Source organism: Prionailurus bengalensis, chromosome A1, assembly GCF_016509475.1.
Source record: "Prionailurus bengalensis isolate Pbe53 chromosome A1, Fcat_Pben_1.1_paternal_pri, whole genome shotgun sequence".
Taxonomy (NCBI): Eukaryota; Metazoa; Chordata; class Mammalia; order Carnivora; family Felidae; genus Prionailurus; species Prionailurus bengalensis.
This window is the reverse complement of record NC_057343.1, coordinates 67,488,146-67,503,242: the sequence shown is the minus strand read 5'-3', so window position 1 is coordinate 67,503,242 and position 15,097 is coordinate 67,488,146. Positions and strand designations below refer to the sequence as shown.

The 15,097-nt window shown below is 46.7% G+C and overlaps 1 protein-coding gene across 1 annotated transcript in view; it reads left to right on the top strand.

Moving 5' to 3' along the window:
- Nucleotides 1–15,097, top strand: part of ABCC4 (ATP binding cassette subfamily C member 4) — a 264,370-nt gene that overhangs the window by 91,936 nt on the left and 157,337 nt on the right. The window contains exons 9-11 of the mRNA XM_043581644.1: nt 6,587–6,688; nt 10,199–10,288; nt 11,633–11,824. Of these exons, the coding sequence (XP_043437579.1) occupies nt 6,587–6,688; nt 10,199–10,288; nt 11,633–11,824 (384 nt within the window). The remainder of the gene's footprint in view (nt 1–6,586; nt 6,689–10,198; nt 10,289–11,632; nt 11,825–15,097) is intronic.

The window sequence follows — 15,097 nt, the reverse complement described above, 5'->3', positions numbered from 1 at the left end:
AAAAGTCTGATGGGATGCCTGGGTGACTCAGTCGATTAAGTGTCCAACTTCAGCTCAGGTCATGATCTCATGGTCCATGGGTTTGAGCCCCATGTCGGACTCTGTGCTGACAGTTCAGAGCCTGGATGGAGCCTGCTTCTGATTCTGTGTGTCTGTCTCCCCCTCCCCTGCTCATGCTCTATCTCTCAAGAATAAATAAACATTAAATTTTTTTTTCTTTTTTTAAGAAAAAGGCTGAGGTCCTATGAGGTGCTTTGTAGACACCACTGTAATTTTGGAGGTGGGACTTCCTGGGAAGGCTGAAGGAGTTCCGTGGAGAGTTACATGTGTGTGTGGGGGGGTGGTGTGGGGGAGATAGGAGGCTGATACTCTGCATTTTTGGGGGGATAGTTATGTGGCAGAAGGTCTTATTAGAAAGCGCTTGGTGCAGCAGAAGGAGATCCATGTATTTGACGATGAGGGCGCAGAGAGAGGCCTGAGCAGGGGGCAGAGCACCTTATAGACCACAGGAAGGTTTTTTGCTTTTGCAGAGCTCACTCTGGCTGCAGCCCAGGGACCGGATCTGAGGAGGTCGAGGTGGGGATCTAGTGTAGAGCAGGAAGTGTTCAGAGGCTAATGCAGTCCAGGAACTGGGTGATGTGGTTTGGATTAGGCTGAACTAGACGCAGTGAGATTTGAGAGCCACTCAGGAGCACGTACCCGACACAGGTAATAGGCAGTGAATATAATGGACTGATCCAATGTTCACTCCTCTTTCCTTCCCTGCCTCTCACGTGTTTTGTGCAGTGAGAGGTAAAAATGGCAGCAGGCGAGGAAGAAAAGATGCGCTGAGGACACTCACCAGGTAGTTAGGACTAGGCGAGGTTTGGCTCGTAGAGGGTCAGAAGCTTGGGAGGCGCCCAGAAGTTTGCTGTGACACTGTCTCCTGCAGCCTGGGACTCAGATGATGTTTGGGAGTCCCAGAGGTAAATGCAGCACACCTCTCCACCTTGAAGGTGGCGCTGGGATCCGCAGCCCTGGCGTAAAGCCAAATGTGGGCTGTAGAGTGTATGTCTTCTCTTCCACACACACTTGTCAATTTCCTTTTTTTCCACGTACTGAAAATGAAGGATTTACTACGAAGTTATAGGCCCAAGAAGTTCCTTCTATTTTTCTCTTAGTGACATTGAACGAGTCCAATAGGATTATAAAAGATCTTGTCTTAACTTCAAAGCAGTGAAAGTCTTAACGATGTCTACACCCAGTAAAGTGAGGTTATAGTGTTCACAAAGCTGCTTAGGTTTTTGCCTAGCAGCCACTGTGAAGTCAATCTTGTTGGCTTGAGTTCTGACGGCTGATGCTTTCCCGCATGACCTGTTCTGGGTATGCACTTCATGGCTTTAATGGCAATTTAATGTCAGCTTTTTCATCAGCCTGAGCACTTGAGAAAAATCCAGCCAGCACATCTGGCACCTTTATAAGCCGTTCATGTGTTGAATGGAGCCTCATTTAACCACCGGGAGACTGTGACTCCTTTCTCCACTCAGACCTATTATTTACAGACAAATGCTCAATAGATTTACTTCCTCACTGTGTGCATAGTTTCTCTTTTCTTTCTTTCCTTGAAGGTGCAGAATTTCTATTCTAATATGCACATACTGAATTTTGAATTTTATGTCTTGGTAATATGCTTAAGCTAAAATTTGAGTTTTATTCTGTCTAGACAAGATTTATGACACCTACAGCCTTCTGCTTGTTGCCATCTTAACTCATACTGTGTAAGACTGTAGTGATCTAGTCAGTGATTAGATTCACTCGAACCAGCCGTAGAGTCGGGTTCTTTAGGGGATATCGTGACATGCTGACCCTTTGCTAGCCTCAGTGTGGGGTTTGAGTTGGGCTGTTCGTTAAGTGCGTGAACGGCATAGTCTTCTCCCTCGCCATGACTTAATATCCCTTTGGGGATTCAGAAGTAGGGTGGGCAGTGCCAGCTAGGGCCCTTGTGAGCTGGTTCCCAGGAGGATTAGCATTTGAGATGGGTTGGGAAGGAAGGGTTGGTTCAGTACTCAGAGTATCAAGGCGGAGGGCACTTGGGGAGTGTGAACTTAGGTGCTCATGGGTCACTGAAGGGTTTTAAGCATGGTGGACGTTCTCAGAGGTGTTTCAGTGAGATCATGAGGGAGTGTGGGGAGCCTAGGTGGCCCAGCTGGTTAAGCAACTGACTTCGGCTCAGGCCATGATCTCCTGGTTCATGAGTTAAAGCCCCGAGTCAGGGACTCTGCTGTCAGTGTGGAGCCTGCTTCGGATCCTCTGTCCCCTTCTCTCTGCCTTTGGCCCACTTACGCTCTCTCACTCTCTTAAAAATGAATAAACGTTAAAAAAAATAGGAAGTGGTGTTAGGTTTGACAGTGTTGGGGATGCTGGGGAAGGAATCGGGAGGGTATAGGGAGACAGCAAAAAATTGTGTCGGTGTTGTAAACGATTGGTGGTGAGATTCCGAAATTACGTTGTTTCAAGAGGAATGAAGAATTGGAGGGATCGGAATTGTTGCAGAATAGGCAAGCGTTGCTGTCTGGATGACTGTGGGGGAGCTGGTGTGGAAGAGAAATCATGGCCATGCTAGGTTTAAAGCCTGCAAAGGAAGGAGTCCTCAGACCATCGTCTGCCCATTCTGCTTCCCTGTTAGACACGGGCATGGGGCAGAGAGGAAGGTTCTCAGCGAGCCTGGACGAGTGGAAGCATCTGTGAGCAGACCTCGCCTCCCGCAGGCTGCGTCTTTGAGAGAAATGCACAGGAACACGTTTTCCTTTTCCTGCACAGAAGAAACTTTGCATATTCAGCTTTAACCACATTTGTAGCTTTGCAGCAAGATAGACAAGATTTTAATGACTTAAAGAGTGTTTACGGTTTTTAGAGGAGCAGTTGACTTCTGTGTTGTTCTCCTGAAACATTTTCACATGCTTATTTCAGTTGCTTCCTATGTTGGTTAGGATGAGGTTTGCCCGTGGGTCCTAGAATACCCATGTTAAAGCTGCTTGTACAGGTAGTTCATTTTTCTTTCCTGAGCAAACCTTCGTGAGGTTGTGTGTCGGTTTGCTAGCGCTGGGGCCGCAAAGTTGCCACAAACTAGGTGGCTCAGAGTGACAGGAATGTGTTGTTTCACGGTTCTGGAGCCAGAAGTCTGAAATCAGGGTGTCCTCAGGGTCGTGATCCCTCTGAAACCTATAAGGGAGAATCCTTCCTTGCCTTCTCTAGTTTCTCGTGTGGCTGGCACACCTTGCGTTTCTTGGCTTGTGGTTGCCATCGCTGTAATCTCTGTCTTGGCTGTTTCCTACCTGTATGTATCTCTCTTCCTCCTCCTCTTTCCCTCTCCCTCCTCTCCGCCTCCTTCTCCTCCTCTTCCCCACTCCTCCTCCCCACTCCTCCTCCCCTCCTCTTTGCCTCTTTCCCTCTTTCCCTCTCCCTCCTCCCCTCCTCTCCACCTCTTCCTCCTCCTTCTCCTTCTCCTCTTCTCCTCTTCCCCTTCCCCTCCTCTCCTCCCCACTCCTCCTCCTCCCCACTCCTCCTCCTCCTCCTCTTTTCCTCTTTCCCTCTCCCTCCTCCCCTCCTCTCCACCTCTTCCTCCTCCTTCTCCTCCTTCTCCTTCTCCTCTTTTCCTCTTCCCCCTCCCTCCTCCCCTCCTCTCCTCCCCACTCCTCCTCCTCCCCACTCCTCCTCCTCTTTTCCTCTTCCCTTCCCCCTCCTTCCTCCCCTCTTCTCCGCCTCCTCCTCCTCCTCCTCCTCTTTGCCTCTTTCCCTCTCCCTCCTTCCCTCCTCTCCACCTCCTTCTCCTCCTCCTCTTTTCCTCTTCCCTTCCCCCTCCTTCCTCCCCTCTTCTCCTCCTCCTTCTCCTCCTCCTCCCCACTCCTCCTCCTCCCCACTCCTCCTCCTCTTTTCCTCTTCCCTTCCCCCTCCTTCCTCCCCTCTTCTCCGCCTCCTCCTCCTCCTCCTCCTCTTTGCCTCTTTCCCTCTCCCTCCTTCCCTCCTCTCCACCTCCTTCTCCTCCTCCTCTTTTCCTCTTCCCTTCCCCCTCCTTCCTCCCCTCTTCTCCTCCTCCTTCTCCTCCTCCTCCCCACTCCTCCTCCTCCCCACTCCTCCTCCTCTTTTCCTCTTCCCTTCCCCCTCCTTCCTCCCCTCTTCGCCTCCTCCTCCTCCTCCCCATTCCTCCTCCTCCCCACTCCTCCTCCTCCTCCCTACTCCTCCTCCTCTTTTCCTCTTCCCTTCTCCCTCCTTCCCTCCCCACTCCTCCTCCTCCCCACTCCTCCTCCTCCTTCTCCTTTTTTCCTCTTCCCCTCTCCCTCCTCCCCTCATCTCTGCCTCCTTCTCCTCCTCCTCCCCACTCCTCCTCCTTCTCCTCTTTGCCTCTTCCCCTCTCCCTCCTCCCCTCATCTCTGCCTCCTTCTCCTCCTCCTCCCCACTCCTCCTCCTTCTCCTCTTTGCCTCTTCCCCTCTCCCTCCTCCCCTCATCTCTGCCTCCTTCTCCTCCTCCTCCCCACTCCTCCTCCTCCTCCCCTCTTCCTCCTCTTGTTTTCCTTTAAAGATTTTATTTCTGAGTAATCCCTGTGCCCAATGTGGGACTCAAACTCACAGCCCCAAGACTGAGAGCTGCACGCTCCACTGACTGAGCCAGCCAGGCACCCCATTGTGTCTTCTTATAAGGACACCAGTCATATTGGATTTAGGGGTCACCCTACTCCAGTATGACCTCACCTGAATCAGCCACATCTTCAGTGACCCTATTTGCAAATAAAGTCACATAATTGAGGTAACTGGGGTTATGACTTCATCCTGTCTTTCTGGGAGGGCACGATTCACCCCATAAGAAGTTCCATGGCTAGTATGCTGTTCTGTGGCTTTAGAGGCCCAGACGCTTTCCTTCTTGCTTGTGGCCTTGCCCAGAGAGTCATGGGCCAGAGAGGCTTTTTTTTCCAGGAAGCAACCTTATTCCTGCCGGCACCGCTCAGTTGGGTTCGTACCCGAAGAACTGAGCCCCGAACGCTGTGTGGCATAGTTTTTCATACATTTTTTACTTCTTTGTCTCTCATATGTAGTAACATACAAACATGTAGTCTGATTAAGTGGTCTCATGTTACAAGGTCGTGAGGGATGTGGTCACGTATGCATATAACCAGGTTGCCTTGAGGGTTTGTTTTTTTTTTCTTTTCTCTTTTTTCTTCTTTTCCAAGGGAGGGGACCCTACCACAGCTTTGGCTAAGCTGCCGACTTCCAAGGCCCAAGCCATTGGGTGGAGGAAGGTTCCTGGGCATGATTACTTTCCACTGGCCTAAACTTAATCACCTGACTCTGCATAGCTCTGTGGGAGGCTGGGAAGAGGGGTCCCTTTCCCAGGCTGCCATGCCCTAAAAGCCAGGAGTTTGTTTCCACAGAAGAACGAGAGCAAGTTTTGAGGGCCGTTAACAGTTGCTGCCACACATTCAAAGTTTTGGGGGTAGAGGGGTATTGGTTGTTCATTCTGTTTGTACCAGTGTAGCTTTTCCCGTTGAATTATGTCTAGCATTTGCAGAGCAAAACCGAGTTTTCCTGTATATGTGATTGTGTTAGGTTTGTAATGGTTAGCATGACTTGGTTCGATTCAAATTGCACCACCTTGCTGCTATCTGGTGTGGACAAGAGCAGGAAGCGTGGAAAAATACCTTCTCCTGCTGTCGAGAGGGTATTTGCTAAGGAGAAAAGACAAGTGATTATGAAGAGATGCTTGTAAAAAAAAAAAAAAAAAAAAAAAAATATATATATATATATATATATATATAAAATATATATATTTATTTAAGTAGGCTTCATGCCCAGCGTGGAGCCCAACATGGGGCTTGAACTCATGACCCTGAGATCAGAACCTGAGCTGAGATCAAGAGTCAGATGCTTAACCAACCCGGCGCCCCTAACATTTTTTTTTTTTTTTTAGAATGATGACAAGTGATAGCTCATGACAGGAAGGATGCATTGCTGTGATGCTTATGGGGGGAGAAGCAAAGTGTACCCAAGTGCCCAGGGAAAGGGCAAAACAAAGAAATGGACAGAACCACGTTTTTCATTCAGAGTCTCTCTGCCACTGGTTCTGTGTTCCCAGCCTGTCCTTTTGCATCAACTCGATTTCTGAAGGTCTGGGGGTGGCCTTCGTCTGGGTGCCCAGCGTCTCACGTGGTGCTTGGCACATGGTGGGATTAGATAAATATTTATGTAATCATTTCCTACCAACTCCCATGTTTATTGTTAGTAACACAGGAGTAAAACCGTGACAATGTCCAGGTTCTAAATGTGTTCGCTGCTCGTAACTATATTTTCTCTTGAGGGAAGAATCCGTATACTTGTTGAGAAGGTTACAGAGTTAGCTTTGTGAACTCAGAGTGTGTGTGTGTGTGTGTGTGTGTACTATATTATATAATTACATAGTACATACTGTGTTCTGATATGAGTCCCCCTTGTAAATACAGTTGGTAAAATGATACAGAGGCTGCGTAAAATGCTACGTTGCAAATTCTAGGAAAGCAATTATTCTTGCTTATGCTTTGTTCCTACAGCTCAACCAGCCTTTTTCCTTCTTCTGCAGAACTTTCTGTTACTTGACGAGGTACCACAGCGTACTCCTCAGCCGCCATCAGACGGTAAAATGATCGTGCATGTGCAAGACTTCACTGCCTTTTGGGATAAGGTAACAAATCCTCCCTTGCAAGATCACAACTGGTAAAAGACAACCGGGGATGTAGATTTAATAGAGAATTTTGATTTTTTTTTTTTTTACACACCATATAAAATGTGACTTGCATTGTTTCCTTGAAAGTATAGTATAAACATTCTCAAAATCAGGAATAAGGTTTGTAGTTAATGGGGATTAAGTATAAAATCAGCCCAAGGCATACGACATGTTCTTTGTCCCATTGTTAGGAGAACTTTCCAAGTATGATCACATTGTTTTCGGTGATAAGTTTGCAATGTCCCCATTTACAGGATTGAGCAGACAAGTGATACGGTCCGGAACGGGTTAGCTAACACGTACATCACAAGCTGTTACAGAGGAGAGACTGGGAAATCAGTGTACGTTTTTTACCCTGACGCTATCAGACCATCTCCTTACATATGGAGTGAGGCCCATGACGTGGCTATTTCCTGTAGGGTAGTGTGACGGCTCCTGTTCTAAGCTTCTGGAAGGTGCTGGCTACTTTGGGGGCAGGCAGGGGCAGGGAGGAGGCAGCTGGTGAGCACAGTAAGTGCCAGTGATTCCCAGCTTCAGGGTTCTGTGTGGGAAGCTGACAGGTAGGACAGGTGAGGTCACGAAGGTTTTCTGACACTTGGTTGATTTAGGACATTTAGGCAAATGGGAAAAACCCTTCCTACCTTACTGCAGCGGATTCCCTCCTGCTTGGTAATTCTCCACTGGTGCACTTGAAGCACTTCTAGAAAGCTCTGTTCCAGTTCCCTTCTGTGAGTGCTGGGGAGTTAGGTAGTGCACTGAGGTAGTTACCACACACCCTGTATGATGACCCATCACCACCTTTCTTTTGTACGAATCGTGCAACACTAAAATGAGCACTTTTGTTCTTCTTCCCAGAACTTAATCACTTGTTCCCAGACTTTTCCTGCAGCTTTTGCGTTGTAGCACAGAACACCCCCATCCTGTTGTCCTGCCCTTGTCTGGGGAAGGACTGTGCCTCTCACTGGGGGTGATTAGGGGCCCTAGGGTGAGGGAGGGGCACAGACATTGGGGATTTGGGAAGGAAGCTAAGGCCACCGGGCTGGGAGGCAGAAGGATGTGGGTTTTCGAACCACCTACTAGACAGCTGGGTGGGTAGGTGGGCAAAGGTCTTCACCCCCACCTGGTTTCATTCATGAAAGGAATGCACTCGGTTTCAGTGTCTGAGCTTGGAAGTGTATGGTCCGGTGGGAGCCTCTAAATCGCCGCGGGGCAGGGGTTTTCATCCTGTGGTTCACTGCTATGTCCCCAGGGCCTACCCCACGGCTGGGCTGGCGCATTGCATCAGCCTCTACTGAGCCCCAGGGCAAGGGGGCCTGAGCACCCCTGAACTGTCACATGCTGCCCCCTTCTGGTCACGCTCGGGCAATGCCTGACCCTGGAGCCCGGGCCAGGAAGCAGCAACTTGTCTGGCGCTAACAGGAAGCTCTGAGGTGCAGGGAACGGGAAGCCAGTGTCGTTCTGTGGCTTCTTACTTTGTAGATGTAACTGAGTTAAAAAAAAAAAAAAATGTAGTCAAGTAGGAACTAGTTCGTTGTTAGACATGAAGAGAGGAGTGGAAAAGCTTAAAAAAATGTTTCTATGTATTGAAATCCACCTTAATGACAGTTTTTATAATTCGATAGAATCTGGGGCTGGTTTTTTTGGTGTGCATGCGTGCTTAAATGTAATTATCCTGGTTTTAGTATGTACCCATTTTATGGCCAATTATTCCAGAGAAGGTTTTCATTTTGAAGATCACACAGACCTTTTATTTCTCCTGCTGTGCCTTTAGCCTTTCTGCCTTGTGTTAACTGTGTGTACACATTCCCAGCGTAGAGAGAGGTCACACAGCAACCCAGCTCTGCACCTGTGCATGGGAAAGTTCGCTCAGCTGCTTTTGGCTATCTGTGGCTTGGATTCTTCCTCCCATCATCCCTCGTAGTTGAACTTGCAGGGAATGTTCTGAACAGAAGCTCTGTATGTTTCTCTGCCCTTCACGTATCTATCTGGAGGTTTGTCTTTGAGGAACCCTTTTTTAGAAATGTAGAAGGTAGCAGTGCCTTAGATCAACTCACGTTCAGTTTCCTGTGATCGTGGGAGGACATTCCCCCAACTGTGTTTGCAGAACACTAACCCCTTACAAGCCTTCTTCAGAAAGGGTTTGGGACTCACACACATTCACGAGATCCTCAGTCCTGGGGCCATGCATGGTCAGGACTCCCAGAAGCATCCCACGGGGAAATGAGGCGGAGATTGTAACAGTGGGAACGAAGCCCACAGTGTCAGCACAGGAGCTCAACACAGGGCTCGAACCATGAGATCATGACCTGAGCCAAAACCAAGAGTCAGACGTTTAACTGACTGAACCACCCAGGCGCCCCATTTATTGAGAGTTTTCTTAACACTAAATCTCCTTATTGTAGAATTTATAGAATGTTTAGGAATACAACTTCTGATTAGCATGATTTTTGCTTTATCCTTTTCCGTTGTGTTGGATTCTGTGCTGTAGTGCACGCCTCCATGTTTTTTTGTTTTTTTGTTTTTTTTTTTTACAGTAAAAGTACTTTGTTGTACCTGTTTACTAGGACAGGTAATGCATGGTACAGGTAGAAGACAGACTATTTCTCTGGTCCGTGATACCATATACTAACTTACTTGTTATTTTTGTTGGTGTTAAATTTGAGCTCTGATTACAGCCTTGACCACCAAAGGGCCTGGCATGCCGTGTACTTATACTGCCACCTTGTGGGGGTTAATGGAATAGACGATTAAAACGAAGGGTCATAATGTAAAACTTGAAAACTTCCCATACTGAATATTCTGTTAACTATATTCTTTTAATATTAGTGTGCACCAAGAAGTTTTCATTTCAGAAGGGTGCCTTATCATTTCTACAACTTAAATTCCGTGGGTGTCTAGAACTGGGTTCACATGCAAATCTGCTAAGAGAACAGGCCTTCTGAAAAGCAGCTAAGCCCCAAAGAACTATAGTTGAGGGGTGCCTGGGTGGCTCAGTCGGTTGAGCATCCAACTTTTGATTTTGGTTCAGGTGATAATCTCACAGTGTGTGAGATCAAGCCCTGGGTTGGGCTCTGCGCTGACAGTGTGGAGCCTGCTTGGGATTCTCTGTCCCTTTCTCTCTCTGCCCCTCCCCCTTTGCACTCTCTCTCAAAGTAAATAAACATTAAAACATATATGTATATATATATATATTTATATTTTTATATTTATGTTGTATTTATTTTTATATTTATATATGTGTATGTATGAATGTATGTGTGTGTGTATATATATGTATATACATATACACACATGTATATGTAGAGAGAGAGAGTGTGAAACGGACTCCAGCACATGGTATCTTCAGATAGGAAGGGGGAGAGATGTGGGTTATGTTCACATATCAGTGACTATTACAGTATTTTTTTTTGGAGGTAATTTGTGTTACTTTATTGAAATGTGCCTATTTTTGTGAACTTGAATTTGTAGGCATCAGAAACCCCAACCCTACAAGGCCTTTCCTTTACGGTCAGACCCGGGGAATTGTTAGCTGTGGTCGGACCTGTGGGAGCAGGAAAGGTAAGTCATAGTGCCTTTTGACAGCTCGCTGCCATGCCACGTCCCATATTAAATTCTTGGGGTTGGGCTGTGTGTAACACAAGTTTGACTGGGTATATCCAGAATGGCATTTCTCAAAATGTGTTCCATGGAGCATTGGTTCTGCAAGAAGGTCGCACGGCCGCATCAATCTGGATCGTGTGGTTGTGTTTTTCTTGGTGCTTCAAGTGGCACAGTTTGGAAATGCTTATCTGGAAGATGGATGTCTCCGTGAAGGAAATTCCTTACGTGACTGCTATTCGGGATGGAATGACTAAGAAAACGGATTCTTCTTTTTGTCAGAGCAAATTCTACAGGAGGTCTTGGGGTTGTGAAAGGCTCTTCTGGGAAGCTTTAAACATTTCCTTATGTGGCTTACCCAAGTCACGTCCGCGCACAGTGGTGAACGTATGGCCACGTGCATGGCACTGTGCTAAGAGCAAAAGACACGGATGTAAGAAGGCTCGGGCTGATTGCCCTCTAGAAACACCCAGGTCCTGGGGCAAGACAGGTACGCGAAAGGATGATTTCGGCTCAGTTCTGAGCATTCTGTTAGTGGTAGGCACAGAGCCACCACGTCCGTATGTCGTGAAAGACTTGAAGGAGGTGTGTGTGTGCACTTAGCCCTGTGCATCTGAAACAATAGAATAGGGAATGCTACGTGTAGGATGAATAAATGATCGAGCCGTCATTTGATGGGTTTTTGCTTTTTGGTAACCTGACCCCCTTCAGAGTCCCTTTAATCTTTCCTGACGCATCGGATAGATTATTTACACACAGCTTTTCAGAAACGAGGATAGCCGGATGCAGGACCACCTGCAAACCTCAGACAGAGGAAGTGTGTATTATGCCAGCCTCCCCTGTTGGGAATGGCCAGCAGTCTGTCTTTGAGCACAGCATTTCATTTGGGGGGAAACGCACTCGGGCAGAGCAGGCTGGTATCCTCTGTTTTGTTAGCATTCAAATTTGATTTTAAATTTGTAAAAAATACGTATTTATTTTTGGGAGAGGGGAAGAGAGGATACCCTGCGGGTTCTGCGCTGACAGGCTGACAGCAGTGAGCCTGACGCGGGACTCGAACTCACGGACTGCGAGATCATGACCTGAGCCGGAGTCAGCCGCTTAACTGACTGGGCCACCCAGGTGCCCTCCGAGCATTCACATTTATTATTGCACTTTCCAGGGCTGTACTTGAGTCTGTTTTAAGTGGAAGCGCTCTGATGTGTATCAGACCCCGGGGCTGGGGGAGGCGGGATTGGGAATAGCAGCGGCTTGTCTGTGCCCAGTGCTGCTGGCACACACTTGCTTGTTTCCAATCTGTTTCAGTCGTCGCTGTTAAGTGCCCTGCTGGGGGAGCTGCCCCGGAGCCAGGGGCTGGTCAGCGTGCACGGAAGAATCGCCTATGTTTCTCAGCAGCCCTGGGTGTTTGCAGGAACTGTGAGGAGTAATATTTTATTTGGGAAGAAGTATGAAAAGGAACGATACGAGAAAGTCATAAAGGCTTGCGCTTTGAGAAAGGTAAGGACTTTTGAGTTACACACCTTTGAATTTCAAGTAATAATAGTGTTGATTGAAATGACAAGGTTGAGTTCCTTTTTTTTTTTGAAAGCTCTTTGGACATTATTTAATACTTCAAGCTGGTCTTGTGGGCAGACGCACCACATGTAACTGCACAGAGGCACTGCTGTTTTAATCCTGATGTCATGAGGATCACAGGATGCTTCTCTTGTTTTGTGAAGTTTTATTCACTTTGCACTTTTTAAATGGACAGTTATAAAAAAAAACGAGTAGCGTAAAGAGCCCTCATGTACCCATCCCCCAGCTTTAACCATGCTCTGCTGGGGGAGGAGGAGTAAGGCTGACCATTCCCCCTGCCCTCTGCCAGCCTCACCCACACCCCGAATTATTCTGATGCAGAACGTAGCCCTCCTGTAGTTCGTCTGCACGTGTTTCCTTCATTATCTCTAAAAGATAAGAAGTCCTCTGAAAAGAAACCATGTTATCACCCTTGAAAAGTGACCACAGGTCCTTAATATCATCACTGCCCTAGTCCACATGTACATTTCGTTAATTATCTCAGCAGGAAACCTGGTCAGCCATTGGTTTGAGTCAGATCCCACATCAGGTCTGTACTTTGCTCTTGGCTGATTTATATCTGGGGTCCCTTTTAGTCTCTAGGTTTCCTCTCCACTTGATTTTTAACTTGCGATTTATTATTTTAAGAAAAGGAAATGTTTTCAAATTTATTTTGAATACTACATCATTGTTTTTGCAGAAAATGGCGAGATGAAATGTTGAACTGTACTTGGGATTTAAATAAAATTGATGAATGAATGATAAAAACTGAACTTACTTGATAGGACAGTATAATTTAGCAAAAAGGAAAACAAAACGGTCCATAGTGATAAATATTACGTGACTCCCTTTGGGTTATAAAAATCAGTGGATAATGGCGATAAAGGGCTCTCCCTGGGGTCTGCTCGATGCAGGCTGGACATCCGACTGTTCTTTTATACTGTGTGGAAAAGGCCAGGACAGACTTTTAAAGGTATGGAATTGAAGGCTCCCAGCCAGTGTAGTGAGGAAATAGTAATTTTGCTTGAACAATGGCTTGAACATGATAGATTTTATCAGGCGAGTAGCATTTTATGATGTGGACAAAACATAATTGCTTGTTTAATGGGCTTCTATTTCTTTCCCCTGGGTCATTGTTAATGAGAGATTATGTGTTTTCAGAAATGACATCAGGTTAGCAGTGGTGAGCGAGATTTTTGTTCAATGGTGTATACTGTGTAAGGAGAGGGAGAAAGCAGTGGTGATAACTGCCATTTATTTGGAGTCCACGCGCTAATCACTCTTTTGCCTGTCGTGCGTGCGCACACACACCCATCTGCCCACCCACCCACCCACGCACACACACATACCAGTTTTTAATCTTTTACCAGTGCTTTTGATGGCATGCACCACCCTCATTTTATAGTTGCTAGAACTGAGGCTTATAGAGATGAAACAATTCATGTAAACATCTGCAGCTCAAGTTCAGATTTTTCATGACCCCAGATTCCATGCTTCAAGTTCAGATTTTTCATGACCCCAGATTCCATGCTTCAAGTTCAGATTTTTCATGACCCCAGATTCCATGCTTCAAGTTCAGATTTTTCATGACCCCAGATTCCATGCTTCACGGGGCCATGACGCCTCCCAGCAGAGGGAGTTTATAAGGAAGAGCGATTTTTAAAGTTGGGTAATTGACTGTACTGACAGTACTGACACCGGTGAGAAGCCAGACGCCGAGAGGCAGTGGCCCCAGTAGCCCACCTGTAAGCCTGGTGGGCGAGGGTAGGACGTCAGCTCCGCTCCAGGAACGGTGTTGTGGAGCATTTAGAAAAATGGGGATGATGCAGCAATTAACATCCAGAGCTGGATTCGAGGACGTCAACTTTGAGCATACAACAGGCATGTACACAGAGTAGCAACAGTTAATTCAGATATAACTGGAGAAGTTCCTTAGGCAGACGGTCATCAAGTACTTGTGGACATGGCATGTGATACCACGAGGGTGAGTCTCCTCAACGCGATGACTGCTGGGAGCGAGGGGCCGAAGAGGCCACCGTGTGGTCCATGTACCTTGACGTTGTGCACGTGTGAAGATTACAACCCTAACTGGGTACCAGGAGCTGAAGTTTTCCTTCTCATGTTTACACCACTGCCTTTTCAGCTCATAAACTACTAGACAACCTTGTTCGACATAACTACTATTTAATTTAATTTATATTTTATTTATTTATTTATTTATTTATTTATTTATTTATTTATTTATTTATTTATTTAGAGAGACAGAGAGAGAAAGAGAGAATGCACGTGCAAGTTATCAAAGGGCAGAGAGAGGGAGAGGGAAAGAGGAGCGGGGCTCACCTGGGCTCTGGCTCACCCAAAGCAGAGTTCATGCTCACCCAGTGTGGGTCTCGAACTCAGGAACCATGAGATCATGACCTGAGCTGAACGAAGTCAGATATTTAACCGATTGAGCCACCTAGGTGCCCAATGTAACTGCCCTTTAAATGATTTATAAATTTTTTTTTTTCAACGTTTATTTATTTTTGGGACAGAGAGAGACAGAGCATGAACGGGCAAGGGGCAGAGAGAGAGGGAGACACAGAATCGGAAACAGGCTCCAGGCTCTGAGCCATCAGCCCAGAGCCCGACGCGGGGCTCGAACTCACAGACTGCGAGATCGTGACCTGGCTGAAGTCGGACGCTTAACCGACTGCGCCACCCAGGCGCCCCTAAATGATTTAAATAGAGGTGCTGTGAGTGTCCAGGAAGAAGAATTTTTAAGAGTAATAGGAAAGTACTGAAATTCTGTGTGTCCAAGAACATTCAGACAGATACGTATGTGCTCCAATCAGGAACAGCGTTTTCACATAAGATAGAAAAGGAAAAGTTTTTGCCTTAACTTGCCTCCTTCAACACTGAGCCAGTTGTAAATGCTATGTTTAACTCTTGGCCCCTAACACGAGAAATTATATTCCGTTGCCACAGAGGCTGGGAGAGCATTCCTGAAAACAGGGGCATTAAACTTATTTTAGCCCAAATAGATGTCACTTATTATAATGAGTAAATTATGTGATATATTTTTTTAAATGGGACAATTGAAGAAGGTGGGGTGTGGAGTATGCAATGAACAGAACACAGGCATTTTCTTTTCACCTTCCTCAAGCCTAACTCCTGATGCTCCAAGCAGATTCCGAAGAGCCAGGCCAGTGTATGCCTGTTTCTTTGCACAGCCTT